This window comes from Camelus ferus, chromosome 22, assembly GCF_009834535.1.
Source record: "Camelus ferus isolate YT-003-E chromosome 22, BCGSAC_Cfer_1.0, whole genome shotgun sequence".
NCBI classification, from domain to species: domain Eukaryota; kingdom Metazoa; phylum Chordata; class Mammalia; order Artiodactyla; family Camelidae; genus Camelus; species Camelus ferus.
Genome location: NC_045717.1, coordinates 19,879,794 through 19,899,551, shown reverse-complemented (window position 1 = coordinate 19,899,551; position 19,758 = coordinate 19,879,794). Strand labels below are relative to the sequence as shown.

The 19,758-nt window shown below is 40.2% G+C and overlaps 1 protein-coding gene across 10 annotated transcripts in view; it reads left to right on the top strand.

Annotated features, from left to right (window-relative positions):
* Positions 1–2,922: 2,922 nt before the first annotated feature.
* LOC102507686 (zinc finger protein 709-like) overlaps positions 2,923–19,758 on the top strand; it is a 41,667-nt gene continuing 24,831 nt past the window's right edge. For 5 of the 10 annotated variants that reach the window (XR_004314309.1, XR_004314307.1, XR_004314308.1 and 2 more), the window contains exons 1-3: positions 12,402–12,584; positions 19,012–19,138; positions 19,335–19,395. Coding sequence is in view for 7 of the 10 variants with exons in the window: in XM_032465544.1 (XP_032321435.1) it covers positions 12,582–12,584; positions 19,012–19,138; positions 19,335–19,395 (191 nt within the window). In the remaining 3 variants the exon portion in view is untranslated. Of the gene's footprint in view, positions 3,065–12,398; positions 12,585–19,011; positions 19,139–19,334; positions 19,396–19,758 lie in introns of those variants that run through there. The other 5 variants (XM_032465543.1, XM_014556527.2, XM_014556526.2 and 2 more) reach the window with 4 other exon arrangements.

The following is a 19,758-nucleotide window of genomic DNA, read 5'->3' as shown; positions in this document are numbered from 1 at the left end:
TTAAAATATCCCACGTTAATGATGGATCTTCAGGTCAACTTTGTAATTTTCTTCATTTAATCATCATACATTCCGAGTCCTCATACATGGATGGTACAAATGAAAAATAGTGCAGCCACTTTAGAAAACAGTCTGGCAGTTACTCAAAAATTAAACCTAGAATTACCACATGATACATCAGTTTCTCTCCTACCTTTATGTTCAAGTGAAATAAAATACATATTCAAAAAAACCTCATACATTAATTTTTTATTTTTTAATTTTTATTGAAGTATATTTGATTTAGAGTGTTTCAGGTGTTTAGCAAAGTAATTCAGTTATACATAAATATATGTATTTTTCAGATTCTTTTCCATTATGGGTTATTACAAGATATTGAATATAGTTCCCTGTGCTATACAGTAGGTCCTTGTTTATTTTATATATGGTTGTATGTGTCTATTAATCCCAAATTTTGCCTTCCCCCACTTTCCCCTTTGGTAACCATAAGTTTGTTCTCTATGTCTATGAGTCTCTTTCTGTTCTGTAAATGTTTATTTGTGTCACTTTTTTTAGATTCCACATATAAGTGATATATGATATTTGTCTTTCTCTGACTTACTTAGTAGGATAAGCTCTAGGTTCATCCATGTTCCTGCAAATTTCATTATTTCATTCCTTTTATGGCTGAGTAGTATTCCATTGTGTATATATACCACATTTTCTTTATCCGTTCAGCTGTCGATGGACATTTAGGTTGCTTCTGTGTGTTGGCTATCATAAATAGTGCTGCTATGTACATTTGGGGTGCACATGTCTTTTCAAGTTAGAGTACATGAATTTTACACCAACATTATTCATAGCAGCCAAAGGTAGAAACATTCCAAATGTACATTAATGAGTGAAGAGATAAATGCAATGGGTTTTATCCATCCAGTGGAATATTATTTGGCCATAAAAATGAATGAAGTTTTGATACATGCTACAACATGACATTACCTTGAAAAATTATGCTAAGTGACTGAAGTCAATCCCAAAGACCATATATTGTATTATTCCATTCATATGAAAGCCTTGAGTAGGGAAATCTCAGTGAGAGATTAGTGGTTGTGTAGGCCTGGGAACTCGAGAAGGAAGTTGAGAGATGGTAAATGATAGCTAAAGAGCAATGGAGTTTCTTTTTGAGGGGAGGAAACTGTTCAGAAATTGGCTGTGGTGGTGATTGCATCTACCTGTGAAAATACTGACGCCATTGAGCAAGGGTTCGGGTGCCCACAGCACAGAAAGCCAAGCTCCGACGGCGGGTGTTTGGAGCAAAGTATGGGTTTTATCTGCAGGGTGCCAAGCAAAGGAATGGGAGACAAGTCTCAGATCCACTCCAACTTGGTCTTTGAGTTAGGGTTTTTTTTTTTTTTAAGGGGAAAAACAAAGAGGCTGGGATTAATCATCATCTTGGGACATTTCTGTGACATTTCTTAATCATAGTTTTGGAAGTCAGGATGTCTCTAGGTTATGATTCTCAGCCCAGGTGATCCATGACTTAGGGGTCTGTTAGCTTACCTTGCCCTGGAGAAACGACCTGAGTTTGTACATTAATGATAATCTCCATAATAATAGCAATTTTAGTACATTAACAATGTTATTGACAACAGCAATTTTAGCCATCTGACTAGTTAATTAGTATTCAGTTAGTACAGGATTGAGGGAACAAGAAAGGGAACAAAGTTTTGGATAGAGTAATCATAAACTCAGTAAGGGAACTCTGTTTTAGGAGGATTCAGTTTCACTGAAAATCAGTGAGTTGTAGACATTAAAGGGGTCCATTGTATAGTATGTGTGTTGTATCTCAAAAAGTGTTCAAATAAGTGAATAAATGCATTAGAGTTTTGCAATGCGAAAGAGTTCTGCAGTTCAGGCACTTAGACATCTAAGGGTTTCCGGGTTATTTAACACATCCATCACCTCAGATTGTTATTGGGTGTGTATGTGCATGTGTGCGTGAGTTGAGAACTCAAAATCCACTCTCAGCAAATTTCATTCACACAATACAGTATAAGTATCTCATCATATTGTCATCCTTAAATATAGACCATTTTTATTAGTCAATGATACTCAGCTTGCGGTTGGGGTAGTTTCCAGGTGCATCCCATATTTACATTATGATTTGTTTTTTATTATATTAGTGAAAATAGGAATTCGTTTGCTTTAGGGACCTTATAGCTGTTTACATTTAAAAGTTCTCTAGGGACACATGCTAGCACTGATCTAAAATAAGTTTCCTTCCAGTGTAAAATGTGAATTTAATGAAACCTGGTGGTTTGATGACATATCTCATACCCTCAGCTTAGAGAAGAGTCCCTGCCCCCAGCTAGGGTTGCGGGGTTCAAACCCCACTGGAGCCCAGTGCTCTGGGATTCTTTCTCTTAAGTACCAAATGAGAGGGGGTGGGGAAGAGATGGGTAGAAGGCTCAACGCTGCCAGATTTCAAAGATTAAAATGGAGCCTGCCTCTATTACAGATAGTGATGTCACCTTTAAGTAGCTGCGTTTCTAAACAAGGGTCACAGTTCCAGCAGTGGCTTCACAGCCTAAAACCAAGCCCTCTTGTTGCAGTCTATCCTGGTCTGAGCACCCTCTTGTTTATACTTGCGTCATCTTGAAACTGAATCAGGAATTCCCTGTGCACACCTGTGACCTCGCGTTCGGACCACGCTGCGTGGAAGACTACAGAGTCAGCCCTAGGACAGGAACAAATTCCGTTTAAATGCGAACGTTCCCGCAGGGACAGGTTGCGGCCAACGGCTGAAGCCAGTTCGCCTGAGCCTTGCGTCCTCCGGCCCCGCTGTCACTCAGGCACGAGGGGGCGCGTTGGAAACTGTCCATTCGGGGGCGTCGCTGGGCCCGGTGGGTGAGGCGACGCGCCTCAGGGGGCGGGGACGTAGCTAGTCGCGTGGGCGTGGCTCTGGATACTGAGCGTCTGCGCCTGAAGGTCTATTTCCTGCGCCGTAGGCTCTGTCGAGCTGTGACCCGCACTGGTCTTGGGAGTCGTAGGGAGCCTTCAGGGAGACCCAGGAAACCTAGAAATGGTGAGTGTGCTTCCCCGTGTGGGTGCGGAGACGGAGAAGAGAGGCCGGTTGGAACCGGCCGCAAATGGCCGTGGCGGGCTCCGAGCCTCCCCGCGTTCGACTCCGGAGTCCGCTGACCGGAGTCCACCCGGGGCTCCAGTAGGACCTCAGTCCCTCCGGCTCGCGGCGCGGGGGCGGGGCCGGCAGCGGGGACCCGCGGGCGTCCTGTCCGGTCACTGCGCGTGGTGACTTCGGTTCCGACTCCAGAGCCTCTCTGGGCAGCTCTGCTCCCGCCGCCCCGTATCTCCCTCATGGTGCGGTGACCACGGGGAGAGTCATTAGACTCTGTGTTTGGGCTTTATGCGTAGGAGGAGCTGTGCTGTGTGGGGTCCCCAGTCCCTCATTTTTCCTTAAGGGATTCCCTTTAATCTTGAGTTTTTCCAATTTAGGGGAGCAGGGTCTCAAATCCACGACCCTGTTGCATCAGCGTAGCTCTTCCTAGGGCTGGCGATAAATCCCTAAATTTCCAAATCCCTTTCCTGTTCCCAAACGTCAACTTTCCCTCTCTGATTCACACATTTTCTACTATTTGTCCTCCGTAGTGCATTTCAAACAGCTCTAATATTTTAAGTGTTTAGCCTTTTTCAGTAGAGCCACAGATGGCTATTTAGTTTGTGTCTATTTTACACGAGAGAAAAGCCGAGAATACCACCTGGAACTAAGTTGTGTGAAATCCTTGTGCCTCTCCTCCCAGGATCTTTCTTGGGCACAAACATCCTATGGAAAATCGCTTGGTTGGAGATTCCTTTTTGAAACTTTTTTGGGTGATCTATCAGCCTTGCCCTCGTTGTTTTTATTAACTGAAAGATTCATTGCTTTATTTAAGTGTCTATTTTTCAGTAGGGGTAAATACATTATTTACTTAATCAATAGGCACAAAAGACAGCATAAACCATTTCCAAAGAGACAAGAAAGAGGTGAATTTCAGGAGGGAAAAAAAGAGGTTCCAGTATTGCATTCCATTTAAGATCCTGGTTTCACTCTTTCTTGCTCTGACTGTAGTTGTTTCTGAGGGCTGTTGATTACTTTTAGATGATTTCAAATGAAATTCCAGGCTTTAGTCTTGCAGACCAGAAGTGTTCAAGTATGATTAATTGCTTACAAGTCTTGCCATGGAAATAATAATTTACAGACATCTTTTTTTGCTGAAAGGAATATATATTTGGGATTTTCTGGTTGAACTAATAAAGTGCATTCTAGTTTTCTTTCCTCCTTTCCACATAAACACTGAATTTGAGTGAATCTGCTGGGTTGTTCAGTGTGTTTGTGAGATTAAAATGTAGTAGTCGTGCCAAGAGACTCTAGTGGGAGTATGGCCTGTGGTTTGTGACCCAAACTAAGCTCCCCCCACCCCACTCTGAGCCTGCAAAGGGAAATAGAAATGAAAGCCCATTGGTTCTTCCTGGGGAACCTTACCCTGCGGATCCCAGAAGAAGCCTTTATGCTGAAAGAAGAAACAGAGCCCTGGAAAGCTGGGGAAGCAAGTGCACCTGGGTGGGGGGACGAGGCGATTCGGTAATTCTCTTTCTGAGGTTGTAATTGTGGTTTCTTTAGGTGTAGACGTATGTTTGAGTGTTGCATCCATAATGTAGGTGCACTTAGTGTAATTTGTGCACAGAGAAGTCTGTGAACATCAGCTCTTCTTTCTCCTTGACGGAGTGTTTATGATTGTGGGAGTTCATTTGGGTCGGAACCTGCTGAGAAATTCCTCGCTGGTGAGAGTGGAAGCCTGGGGGAGGAGGGGCTTGCACACCGTCAGGCAAGAGGACAGTACCTGCAGCTGCCAGAGTTCATTTGGGGGGGGGCCTACCCTTCTTCACTGGGGACTGACTCACTTCTAGGGGTCCTGTTTCCATCAGGAGTGTCTGCACCACAATTTTAAGAATGTGTTTAACTTTCTGAATGTGGGTTTTCCTTTTGAACTATAGGGAAGCGGTCTGCTTATGTCAGCTGATTCCTATACTTGCTTTTCCTTCCTTTGGATTCCTTTATCTGTTGAGTATTGTGTTCCTGTAATTCTTCTTTTCCTTAGTAGTTCCCACCTGACCCCTCTGCGTCCACACAGTTTGCACTATTTTATACATTTTGTATTACTGCGATACATTTGTTAGAATTACTGAACCAATATTGATGCATTAAAATCCACAGTTTTCATTATCAATGGCTTTGTGTTGTAGGGTCTGTGGGTTTTGGTAAATGCTTAAGGACACGTATCCATCATCTCTGTATCATATATGGTAGTTTCACTTCTCTCAAGATCCCTTAGGCTCCACCTGTTCATTCACCTCTACCTTCAGGACCAAAGATCTTTTTACTGGCTCATAATACTATCTTTTCCAGAATGTCATATACTTGGAACCTTGTGTAGCCTTTCCAGATTGGCTCTACTTAGCAATGTACTTTTAAGTTTCCTTCATGTGTTTTCACAGGTTGATGCCTCATTTCATTTTTTCACTGAACAATATTTCATCTTATTACAGTGGTAATGACCCCGATTATCCATTTGACTCTATCCATCTGCTGATGGACATTTAGGTTGCTTCCATCTCTTGGCTATTGTAAATAGTGCTGCTATGAACGTTGAGGTGTGTATCTTTTCAAATTAGCAATTTCTCCATATATATGCCCAGGAGTGGGATTGCTGGATCATATGGTAACTCTGTTTTTAGATTTTTTAAGGAATCTCCATACTGTTTTCCATAATGGCTGCACCGAATTATATTCCCACCAACAGTGTGGGAGGGTTCCCTTTTCTCCACACACCCTCTCCAACATTTATTGTTTGTGGATTTTTTAATGATGGCCATTCTGACCAGTGTGAGGTGATACCTCATTATAGTTTTGATACCTCATTATAGTTTTGATTGTATCAAATCTTTTTATGTTTATTTCCCCCTCCTTTCATTTCTGATATTAGTAACTTCTGTTTCGCCTTCTCTTCTCAGTTATCTTGACTAGATGTTAATCAATTTTATTATAATTAATATTTTCTAAGGATCAGCTTTTGGTTTTGAAAAGTAGAGTGGTTTTTTCCTTTCAAAAATTTAAATATTTCACTCTGCTCTCTCCCTGATTGCATCATTTCTGAAAAGAGGTCTGATTTAATTCGTCTTTTTTCTCTATAAGTAAGGTAGATATTCCCCTCTAGCTTTTTTTCAATATGTTCTGTTTGTCTTTGATTTTTCTCTAGAGTATGATATACATCATATGCATTTTGATGTTTAGTCTTCTCTGAGCTTTTCGGATCCACAGCATGCCATTTATGATTAATTTCAGGAAAATCAGTGATTATTCCTTCACTAATTTTTTAGCTTCCTTTCTGTGAATCTTTTCTTTCAGTTATTCCCATTTTGTGTATTTTAAACCTTCTGTCATCACTGCAGTTCATGGATTTTGTGTTCTGTCTTGATTTTTTTGTTTGTTTTTTGTTTTGTGGGGTTTTATGCCTTTGTATTAGCCCCTGGAGAAATAGATTGTTTTCAGTACAAGCCTTGTGAAGAACAGATTTTGGTTTTGTTTTTGTTTTGTTTTTAATGGAAAGAGCAGGGTTTTATTCACAACTCGAACAATGAAGCAAGAAATACAGCAGGGACATGATTTGTGTCTGCATTGGCAATATTCCTGGCAACCCAGCCAGAAATCACAGTAACAGAGCAGCAGAGTTTTGAGCCCCCGATTTACATCTGAATGGGGCCACGACCAGTATCCCATTCAGGACCTTCCCTCGGTGGATACAGTCAAGCCATGTGGTCATAATGTCTTCCTGACTCATGGCCTTGCTTCTGCAGCATTTGCACCAGCTCCCTCCTATACTGGGTGTGAGGTGCTGGGTCTCTGAGACTCATGCCCCAAGATTTCTTTTGCAGGAGGATCCTGAGCAGATCATGACCCAGCTGCAGGCTCTGGTCCCTCAGGGAGATGTGAGGAGCTGTCCCCAATAGGAATGGGCTGGAGGGCTTCAGGCTCTTCTTGCTCGTGAAGTGACCAGTGGCCCACAGGTTGCCCCGCAGGTGCACTCAGATCTTGCTGGCGGGACTTGGGACTCCGGGAGATCCCAGGGCAGCGCCCCCTGCCGGCAGGGTCCTGGCTGGACCCCCACCACACCTCTGCTCCAGCACACTTGGCAGTGGCTCGCGTCCATGGCTCCCAGTGCTTATTTTTAAATGCCACCTTTATTTTCCCTTTTTCAGTTTTGGAGAGAGTGTTTTATCTGTGACCTCAATGCTTTGATGGATTTAAGAAGAGTTGTTCAAGTTTTTTTCACTGTTTTCTTTTAGGCCAGGAATGATGACTTCTAAGTTTTTTAAATGCCAGACTAGAACCTGGAAGTCTCCAGCTTCAGTTTTGGATACTTGATGCTGACTGCTTTAAAACCTCATCTGTCCTCTTTTCCCTTTTACCCACATCTATGCAAAGTGATCAGAAAGCCTTGGTCCTCCTTCCTTTGGCAGTATCAAGAGATGCAATCCTCTTAAGACCCTGCTCTTGTGTGTGAACCCTCACCCTAACCCAGCCCCTAACTTTAATTTTTAGAAGGTCCAGATACCTTTCCTTGCTTGGTGAAGCCATGTGCTGGAGAGGCCTGCCTTACTTTCTTCAGATACATCGATTATTTAAGAAACAAACCCTTTCATACACTATTGGCAATGTGTGCTGTCATCAGCTAAGGGATTCTTATGCCCAGGGGTCAAACTGTCACGTTCCCTGTTTACCTTGTGGGAGCTTGGAATTAGGGAGACTGGCAGGGCAGCCTGTAGAATGGCTGATCAGGAAACACTTCCTCCTGCAATTTGAAAATGGAGATTTTATGTTCTTTAGGAGGAAAGCACTGCCGAAGGCTTCATGTATTTTATATTCATGAGCAGGTTCACCATCAAACCCTTGTGATTTTCAGTGAACACACTTGTAATCTGCAGCTCTCAACCTGTTCCTCGGAGTTAGAAAGGCATGGGCACAGTGTTCTAGATCTGCCATCAAAAGCTCTCCTGACGTATCGTCTCCCTCTGTGCCCTGGCGGCCCTGTGGTCCCCAAGTGTAGGGATTTCGTGGGCTGTTTTCATGCCATCTTCCTAGTGTCTGAACTCTAAGCTCCAGTTAGCTTTCTAGTGCATCACATCACACAGAGAAAAAGGAAAAACTGAGTCTGTGATAAATATTACACAAGTGAAAAGCAATACTTGCCCACAAGAATATTTCCATTCCATCATCTACATCTGACTATTTCTAACGGCCTAGAGACCTTTAGGGCCAAATCAGCCAGCTGGAGCTTATTAAAATTTTTACAGCTTTCCTGGACTCTCGGTTTTGGTGATAGGAATGGAAGAAAAGGCTTCTTCACTGTGTTCTTATTCATGAAACATTGTGCAGATTTAACCCTCTGCCTCATAAGTGCTATGCATGGTGGGTAAAAAGGAAGGAGATGAAAGAGATTTTTCTTCACAAAATATTTTTTGATGGTCTTAAAATGGTAACATTTGTATCATTTGTATAGCATTTCTCTCATTTCCCAACGTGCTCCAGACCCTACTATTAGTAAGAAGTAAGATGTAATGTGATCGCAGTAATTATCTCCACATTAAACACACTGGAGTTGGACCTCATCCATGCAAGAAATGTGGGAAGGCTTTCGATTGTCCCAGTTTATTACGAAACCATGAAAGAACTCACGCTGGAGAGAAACCATATGAATGTAAACATTGTAGTAAAGCCTTTAGTCTCCTGCGTTCTTTACAAAACCATGAAAGAACTCATATTGGAGAGTAGCCCTATGAATGTGAGAAATGTGCGAAAGCCTTTGGTTCTAACACCAAATTTTGAAGACGTGATGAAGCACACTGGAGAGGGACCTTATAAATGTAAGGAATGTGGGAACGCCTTTGATTGTCTCAGTTCATTATGAAATTGTGAAAGAACTCAGAGAGAAACTTTATGAATGTAAAAATCATAGTAAAGATTTCGATTGTCCCAGTTCTTCTGTTCAAAACCATGCAAACGCTCATAATGGAAAGGAGGCCTATGAATGTAAGGAATGTAGGACAATCTTATGCTGTAAGCCAGAAATTGACACAGCATTGTAAACTGACTATACTAAGGACAGTTTAAGAGACCTCTGAGACAACATCAAGTGTACTAATCATTATAGGGGTTCTCATTATAGGGGTCCCAGAAGGAAGGGTGAGAAAACGGGCAGAAAACATATTTGAAGACCTAACAGCTGAGAACTTCCCTAACCTGGGAAAGGAAACAGACATCCAGGTTCAGGAATCACAGAGTCCCAACAGGATCAATCCCAAGAGGACTGCACCAAGACATACAGTAATTAAAATGGCAAAAATTAAAGGAACAATATTAAAAGCAGCAAGGGAAAAGCAACAAGTTATGTACAAGGGAACTCTCATAAGGCTATCAGCTGACTTCTCAGCAGAAACTTGGCAGGCCAGAAGGGACAATACCCAAGATAGGGGAGCAATCTAAGTGTCCATCAGCAGATGAATGGATAAAGATGTGGTGTATATATAAATACATGTTTAGGAATATTACTCAACCATAAAAAAGAATGAAATCTTGCCATTTGCAACAACATGATGGACCTAGAAGGTATTATGCTAAGTGAAATAAGTCAAAGACAGGTATTGTATTTCACTTATTTGTGGACTCCAAACAAATGAGCAAACATAATGAAACAGAAACAGGGTGACAGATACCGAGTCCAACAGGTAGTTGGCAGAGAAGGGAGAGGTGAGTGAGGAAAGAAATAGGTGAGGGAGATTAAGAGATACAAACTTAGAATCACAAAATGTGTCACAGGTATGAAATATGTAGCGTGGGAAATAGTCAATAATTACATGTTACATCTTTGGTGACAGATCATAACTAGTCTTATATTAGTGATCATTTTGAAATGTATAGAAATATTGAAACACTATGTTGGGTAACAGAAACTAACATAATGTTGTAGGTCAGTTATTTTTCATAAACTCATAAGAAGAGATCAAATTTGTGATTATCAGAGATAGGGTGTTGGGTAAGGGGGAATTGGATGAAGGCAGTCAAAAGGTACAAACTTTCTGTTATAAGATAATTAGTACTAGGGATGTAATGTACAACATGATAAATGTAACACCACTGTTACACTGTTACACTGTATCTTACATATCAAAGTTGTTAAAAAAGAGTAAGTCCTAAGAGTTCTCATCAAAAGGAAAAATTTTTTTCTATTTCTTTAATGTTGTATCTTTAAGAGATGATGGATATTCACTAAACTTATAATAATTTCATGATGTATATAAGTTAAATCATTATGCTGTACACCTTAAATTTACACTGTGCGATATGTCAGTTATATCTCAATAAAACTGGAAAAAAAGAGTATCCTCAAAACCACCACAGACTAACTTCTATCTGATTCGAGCTATAGGTTTCAAATGTTTTCCAATGGATATGGAGTTGCAGTTTGGGAAGACAAAAACAGTTCTGGAGATTGGTTTCACAATGTTAAAAATGATGAGAATGTAAATTTTTTATTGCACATATATTAATGCAATTAAAAGTAAACATTTTAAGGCAAGAGAGTGTACACAACCCACAGACTGGAAGAATTTTGGAAATTACATATATCATGAGGAACTTATATCAAAAATACTTAAAGACTTCTTATAACTTAATCATAAAAAGTCAACTCAATTTAAATATAGCAAAGAAACTGAATTCACATTTTTCCAAGGAAGACAGACAAGTGGTCCAGAGTATATGGCAAGATGCTGGACATCAGTAGTCATCAAGGAAATGGAAATCAAAACCACAATGGGCTACTGCTCTACAATGAGGATGGCTAGAATGAAAACATAAGGTACTTAGTTTTGTTGAAGATATATGGAGAAATTTAAACTCTCATACACTGGTGGTGGATATATAAAATGGTGTAGCCACTCTGGGAAAGGTTCTAGGAGTTCATAAATAATTAAACCTAGGTTGACCAGTTATCCATCTATGAAACTACCCCCAAATGAAAACATATGCTTGAAGAAAACTTGTACATGAATTTTATAAAAATTACTCAAATACAATGGAATACTATTCAGCCATAAAAACCGACAACATAATGCCATTTACAGCAACATGGATGTTCCTGGAGAATGTCATTCTAAGGGAAGTAAGCCAGAAAGAGAAAGAAAAATACCATGAGATCGCTCATATGTGGAATCTAAAATAAATAAATAAATAAATAAATAAATAAATACATAAATAAATAAAAAACAGAAACAGACTCACAGACATAGAATACAAACTTGTGGTTGCCAAGGGGGCGGGGGGTGGGAAGGGACAGACTGGGATTTCAAAATGTAGAACAGATAAACAAGATTATATGCTATAGCACAGGAAAATATATACAAGATCTTGTGGTAGCTCACAGCAAAAAAAAAAAGTGACAATGAATATATGTATGTTCATGTATAACTGAAAAATTGTGCTCTACACTGGAATTTGACAACACTGTAAAATGACTAGAACTCAATAAAAAAAAAGTTAAAAAAAAGTATAGGTAATTGGGGAAAAAAAAGTTACTCAAAGCAGCCAAGAAATGGAAACAAACCAAATGTCCATTAATGGATGAATAGATAATAGACTATTATTTGGCCACAAAAATGAGTAAAGTATTAATAATATATGCTACAATATGGTTGTCCCTTGAAAAAAAATTATGGTTAAGTTACTGAAGTCAATCACAAAGACCATATATAATATAATTCCATTTATATGAAAGCCCCAAATAGGGAAATCTAGAGATAGAAAGGAGATCAGTAGTTCCCTAGGGCTAGAGTTGGAAGAAGACGTTGGGAATAGTGGGAGTGATAGCTAAAGGGCAGAGGAGTTTCTTTTCAAGGTTTCATTTGAGGGGAATTTTCAAAAATTGGCTGTGGTGATGACTGCCAATACACTGAGAACCATAAAATGTACACTTTAACTGGGTGCATAACATCTTAATCAAGTTGCTCAGATAAATTAATAATGCAACAAGGGTTCTGCAACCCAAAAGAGTTTTGCAATCCAGCCTCTTAGGCATATAAGAATTTCCAAGTTAATCGGTACATCCATCACCTCACATGGAGTTCCCAGTGCCCAAAGAGCTGCGGGAAGATATCAGAGTCAGACCAGGAAAGAAAAAGTTCTGTTTAAAATCAAACGTGCCAGGCGGCAACAGTCTCTGCTTACCGGTCACAGAGAAACGCCTTCTCCAGCAGGAGGTCACTGAAGCGCGAGGGGGCGGGGTATATTCTGTCCAATCAGGCGCGCCGCTGGGGCAGGTGGGTGGTGTGACGCACGTCCCGGCGTGGACGTTGCCTCCCGCTCAGGCTGACCTCTAGGGTCACTAACGTGCGCTTCACCGTCGCAAGTGGCTCTGCCCGTGTCGCGCTGTGTCCTGCGCGGGTCGTGGGAGTCGTTAGGAGGGACTCAGACAAACCCAGGAAACCTAGAAATGGTGAGTGTGATGCCCCAGGGTGCGGAAACGGAGAGAAACGGGGCTGGTTGGAACCAGCCGGAACCGGCCGTGGAGGGCCCGGACCCCCACGCGGTCAGCTCTCTCGAGTCTGCGGACCCGTGGGGGGGACGCCGCTTGGACCTCAGTCCCCTCCGGCTCGCAGCTTCGGGGCGAGGCCGGCAGCCGGGGCCCCGGGCGTCCTGTCCCGTCACTGTGCGCGGTGATTTCGGCCCCGGAGCCTCTCTGGGCAGCTCTGCGCCGGCAGCCTCGCGTCTCCTCCACATTGTGTGGTGACCGCGGGGGAGGGTCATCAGGGAACAGTCGTTGACTCGGGCTACGGGGTTCGTGCGTGGAAGGATTTGTGTTATCAACCCCTCCTTTTTACCCAGCGGGGACCACTTTTCTCCTGAGTTTTCCAAATGTTTGGGAAACAGAGTCTTAAATCCACGAGCTTGTCCCTTAGAGTAGTTCTCTGTAGGGCTGGTAATAAGTGACTGAATTTCCAGATCGCTCCCCGCATTTCCAGAGCACTCTTTCCCACACTGATTCACAACATCCTTATCAACTATTCGTCTTCCGGGGTTCATTTCAAAAAGGCTCCGGATCTTAACTACTTATCCTTTTCCAGAGAGAGCCATGGATGGCTTGTCTTTTGTTTTTTTTGTTTTTTTTTTTTTTCTTTTTTCTTTTTTCCTCCTTTTTTTTTTGTTTTGGTCAGTGGATATTTTACGTGAGAAAAAAGCAGAGAATAACCACCCGGAATATATCGTATGAAATCTTTTCTCTTCCAAGTTTATTTCCTGGAAACAGACACCCTATGGGAAGTCCTTTGGTGGAGGCTCTTCTTTGAAACTTTCCAGGGTGATCTGTCCTGTAAGCACTGCCCCCTCTGGGTTTGTCACCTTGAAAAGATTTATTCACTTATTTTAAGTGTCTGTTTTTCAATAGAGGTAAAATGTATTTAACTAATAGAGCTTGAAATGCAGTATAAGTTATTTCCAAAGGGACAAAAAAGAGTGAATTTCAGCAAAAATAAAATATTCCAATGTTACATTCCATTTGTTAAGAATTTTTTCTTCTAAGAATGTGTAGGAAGTTTCTGAGACGTGTACTCTCCTTTTGGATGATTTCAATAGAAATTCCAGGGCTTAGACTTGAAAATCAAAAGTGTTCAAATGTGATTAATTATTTACAGTGTGTTACCGTGAAAATAATAATTAACTGACATCTTCTTTTACAGATAAATAGATATTTGGGGTTTGCTTGTTGAACTAGTAGAAGTGCCTTACAGTCTTCCGTCCTTTCCGAATAAATACTGGGTTTGAATGATTTTGCTGGATTGTCAAACACTGGGCTTGTGTCATTTAAAATACTATAGTAGATCCCAAATAACTCTAGTGGAGTGTGGAGGACTATGGTCAGTGACCCAAGTTAAGGTCCTCTTGAGCCTGCAAAGGGAAGTACTTGGAGGCCCCGATGGTTCTTCTTGGGGCGCCTCCCCCCCCAACCTGGTCACCTTCACCATGGAAGGGGGTGAAACTACAGAGCCCTGGAAAGCTGGGGAACCAAGTGCACATGGGGGTTAGAGGGTTGTAGTTACGGTTCCTTAGTCTTGGACGTTTTTAAGCAGTATGTTTGAGTGTTGCATCTATAAAGAAGGTGCACTTAGTGTAATTTGTGCACAGAGAAGTCTGTGACCATCAGCTCTTCTTTCTCCTTAACAGGGTGTTTATGATTGTGGGAGTTCATTTGGGTCGGAACCTGTTGAGAAATTCCTCACTGGTGAGAGTGGAAGCCTGGGGGAGGAGGGGCTTGCTCACCGTCAGGCAAGAGGACAGTACCTGCAGCTGCCAGAGTTCATTTGGGGGGGGGGGCCTACCCTTCTTCACTGGGGACTGACTCACTTCTAGGGGTCCTGTTTCCATCAGGAGTGTCTGCACCACAATTTTAAGAATGTGTTTAACTTTCTGAATGTGGGTTTTCCTTTTGAACTGTAGGAAGCGGTCTGCTTGTCTCAGCCAATTAGTGTATTTGCTTTCCTTTCCTTTGGATTCCTTTATCTGTTGAACATTGTGGTCCTGTAATTCTTTTCCTTAGTACTTCCCACCCAACCCCTCTGCATCCACACAGTTTGCACTACTTTTTATATCTCATGTTACTCCAGTACATTTTTAACAGTTGCTGAACCAATATTGATGTGTTAAAGTCTGCAGTTTTACATTATGCTTGACTATTTCTGTTATATTATCTATGGGTTTGCAAACATTTAATGGCATATATCCATCATTTCTGTATTATACAGAGTAGTTTCACTTCCATCAAATCCCTTATGCTCCACCTATTCATTCATCCATCCCCCAAATGCCTATCAACCAAGATCTTTTACTAGCTCATAATTTTGTCTTTTTCAGAATGTCTTACATTTGAAATCATACAGAATGTAGCCATGTCGATGGGCTTCTTTCACTTAGTGATATGCTTTTATGATTCCTCTATGTGCTTTCATGGCGTGATACCTCATTTCATTTTTTTTAACTGAACAATAGTTTATCATATTGATATGCCACTGATTGTTATCCATTCAACTCTTAAATAGTATCTTGCTTAGCTCTAATTCTTGCCAATTATGAATAAAGCACAGGCAAACATTCGTGTGCAGGTTTTTTGCAAACACAAGGTTTCAGCTCATTTAGGTCAATACCAAGGAGTGTGATTGCTGGATCTTACTATATATGTATGAGTATAATTAATTTTGACATGAAATTCCTGTCTGCCATTGTAGGCTTACCAAATTATGTTCCCTCTAGCAGTGAACGAGGGTCACCTGCAGCTTCACATCTAATAGCCATTTAGTAAGTGTGTAGCGACATCTCTTTCCTTCTGTCCTGAGTGTGCTTTCATATTGCTTATTTCCCATTTGTATATCTTCTTTAGTGAGGTGTCTGTTCAGATCTATTTTAATTGGGTTGTTGGTGTTTTTACTCTTGAGTGTAAGAGTTCTTTGTATATTTGGGATACCAGTCATTTATGAAACTTTGTCAAAAAAAAAAAAAACAAAACTTTGTCTTACAGAGATTTTAGCCTTGTCTGTGACTTGTCTTTCCCAGGGCATGAGTTTTTCATATTAATGAAGTAAAACATCATTTTTTTCCTTCATGGATTCTTTTCTTCTTTTGGTGTTGTATCTGAAAATTCATCACTAAAGACAAGGTCACCTAGATTTTCTATCCTGTTATATCTAGGAGTTTTTACTTTTGCATTTTACGTTTCGATCAGTGATCTATTTTGAGTTAATTTTTATGAAAGACTTATGTTTACCTCCCCTTTGTGTGTATGTGTGTGAGTGTGTGTGTGTATGTGTATGTGTTTTGTATGTGGCTATTACTTCAAGCAATATTTTTTTTAAGATTTTCTTTTGTCCATTGAATTGCCTTTACTTCTTTGTCAGAGATCAGTTGAATACATTTTGTGTGTGTTTATAGCAAAGCAGTTGACATTTGTATCCTTCGACCTTGCCATAGGATATGTACACTCTTACTGATTCCTGGAGTTGTCTGGTGGTGTGGATGCTCCAGATGTTTTACATAGACAGTCATGTCCCATAGAACAAAGACAGTTTTCTTTCTTGCTTACCAGTCTGCGTACCTTTTATTTCTTTTTCATCTGTTACTGCAGTGGCTAGAGCTTCCAGTGCAACATTGAATAGGTGCTTCCTTGTCCTGTTACATTCCCAGTGAAGCATCCAGATTCTCACCATTAAGTATGATGTTAGCTACAGGTGTCCTGTAGCTTTTTTTTTTTTTTTTCAAGAACAGAGTTCCCTTCTATTGTTAGTTTATTATCATTGTGAATGTTGGCTTGTATCAAATCCTTTTTCATTTTTTATCTCCCTTTCCTTTCACTTCTGATATTAATAATTTGTGTCTTCCCTCTTTGCTCAGTTATCTTGACTAGATGTTTATCAGTTTTATTAACCCTTCCAAGAACCAGGCATAATGCTATTGCACGCTTAGCAGACTACAGTACGGTGTTAACATAACTTTTATATGTGCTGGGAGACCAAAAACTTCATGTGACTTGCTTTATGGCCATATTCACTTTATTGTGGCAGTCTGGAAACAAACCCAAAATAACTTCAAGGTATGTGTGTACCACTATACCACTTCACTGGTTGTGCAAGTTCCTCATACCACACTGTTCCCAATTCCCCCCTCCCATCCCTGTCACATTGCTGTCATTTATTTCACTTATCTATAATATTATTACGAAATACGTTGTTGCTAACATTACTTTAAACAAAGTGCCATCTGCTGTATTAAATACTAAAGATATTTCACCATAATTTATTCCTTTTCTAATCCTCCACCTTTATCATTTACATTCTTTATGATAAATTTTTGAACATTCATTCAAAGTAGGTGTACTAATGATAAATTCCCTCAATTTTTGTCTCAGAAAGTCCTTATTTATTCTTTATTTTTGAAGGATAATTTTGCTTGACCCAGAATTCTAGGTAAATTTTTTTTAATTTCATAACTTTAAATATTTCACTCCACTCTGTTCTTGTTTGCACAGTGTCTGAAAAGAAGTCCGATTAATTCAAATCTTTGTTTCTCTATATCTAAGATGTATTTTGCCCTCTGGCTTCTTTCAATATATTCTCTTTGTCTTTGATTTTTCACTTGTTTGAATACGATACACAGTCGTCCCGTGGTGTCCTTGGGGGATTGATTCCAGAACCTGTCATGGACACCAAAATCCACAGATGCTCAAGCTCCATAGCTGGCCCTCGTATATGTGGGATCCTCATTCGTGGATATGGAGGGCTGACTGTTTATTTATTGAAAAAAATCCACGTATAGATGGACCCATGCTGTTCAATCCATGTAGTTCAAGGGTCACCTGTAGTTGGGTGTGCAGTTTTGATGTTTTCAAGTTTATAGTGTTCACTGAGCTTCCTGTATTTATAGTTTGAAGTCTACCATTAATTTTAGGAAATTTTGGTGTTTATTAATTCACTTATTTTTACTATTTGTTTCTGATTTTTCCTTTATGTGTTACCATTATGTGTATTTTAAAGATTCTGTTGAAGAACATTGTCCTGGGGTTCATGGATATTTTATTCTGTCTTTTTGTTATTTTTTGACTTTGCATTAGACTCTGGTAAAATAGATTTTTTTTGAGTATAGGCTTTGTTAAGAACAGAATATTTAGGGAATATTTCAGAATTCCCTCTTCCTTTTCTCCTTCCCAATTTTGGAGACACTGGTCTGCCCTTTGATCTCAGTGCATTCATGGATCTAAGAAAAACTGTTCTTTTCAAGTTTTTTCATTTTCTTCTTGTGAGAGAAGAATGATGGCTTCTAAGTTCCCTACATTCCAGACCAGAAGTTGGCAGGGCACCATCTACAATAGCTTCTTCTTGAAATTGGAGACTGGAGGTTTTATATTCTTTTGGAGGAAAGTGCTCCTGACACTTTTATGTATTTTATAATCATGGACTCATTCTCCATCAAAACCATCGTGGACTTCAGTGAACTCTTTGCAATCTGCAGCTCTTAACATGTTCCTCAAGTGCAGCCAGGCCCAGGGTGCACTATTAGGGACTGACAGGAAAGAGCTCTTTGGGCACATTATTTCACTGTGTGTTCTAAAAAAAAAATGGCTGGAAGCAGCCTGAGGCAGGTGAGTATTGGGATTTTTTTTCCTAAATTGCCATGCCCTTTCCTCGTGTCTGAGCTCTGGGTTCCAAATAATGTTCTAAATCAGTCATATCAGAAGAAGAAGGAAAGACTTATGTCTGTGATAAACATTACACAAGTTAAAAGCAAGGCTTCCCCCTAGGAATATATACATTTAGGGAGCTGCATCTGATCACTTCTGATAGCCTGGGGGACTTCAGGACAATGTAGCCAGCAGGGCTTTGTTAAAAGTTTGATTATAACAGGCCTCCTGGACTCTAACGTTGGGTAACAGGACTAGAAGAATAAAACTTCCAGTTCTTCACTGTTTTTATTCATTGAAACCTTATACAGATTTGACCTTTGGCCTCTTGGAGTGCTGTAACAGATGGATAATAAGGAAGAAGATGAAAGAATTTTTCTCACAAAGAATTATTGGTCTTAAAATGATATTTGTTTCATTTGTATAGCATTTCCATCATTCCCCAACATGCTGTGCACTCTGCTATTAGACAGGAATAAGGTGTAGTAAGACAACTGTAAAAGTGTGTAAATAATTTGCATGTGTTCGTGATGCTGTTAATCTTATGAAGAAGTAAGTGGATAGAGTAAGTTTTTGATGATCAAATCATAGATAAATGTTTGGGGAAGACAGACTTAGACATAACCCTCCTGTAAATGCAGTACAGATGTCCAGTGCTGTCAGTCTCACTCATCCTGCTGTATACATGTGTGGGATGTTTTAGGACTCAGTGACTTTTGAGGATGTGGCTGTGAACTTCACCATGGAGGAGTGGACTTTACTGGGTCCTTCACAGAAGAAACTCTACAGAGATGTGATGCGGGAAACCTTCAGGAATCTGGCCTCAGTAGGTAAGGACAACAACATTTCTTCACCTTATCAATTCGAGAATGAATTGTTCTTGCTCAGTGTTGCTCTAAGGTGTGGGATGTGGAAAAGGAAAAATATTGGTAAGGAAATTAGGCATGGTCACAGCTCTAGGCATGGACCTAGAATCTAATAGTTTTTCTAAACTTTCGGAATTATTTTTCTGGGTCTACATTTTAGGAAAAACATGGGAAGATCATGACACTGAAGATCAATACAAAAACCAGGAGAGAAAACTAAGGTGAGTTGCACTCACAATAAGAAGTAGTGTCTCATGTGAGATTCCTAGTGTGTTACAAAATTTTAAAAAGAAGCAAACAACAAATGATCCATGCTTCAGTGTTTATGAGAAATTTTTCAAAAAACAAAAAAAGGAAAATTTCCCCCCAAATACTTTCTGAAATGTGACATAGTTGTTCAGTGTTTGCAAAATAGTTCACTTGGAAACAGTATTAGTAAACCCTGCATGTGAATATTGCTGTTTAAATGGTAGCAAGGGTGATGTCCTCTTGCAGAGCATTCAGTATATTCAACTTAAACAATTCAGGCTGGGGGAAACCTACACTGTCCCTATAAATCATAATAAATATAATAAATGTAAAAT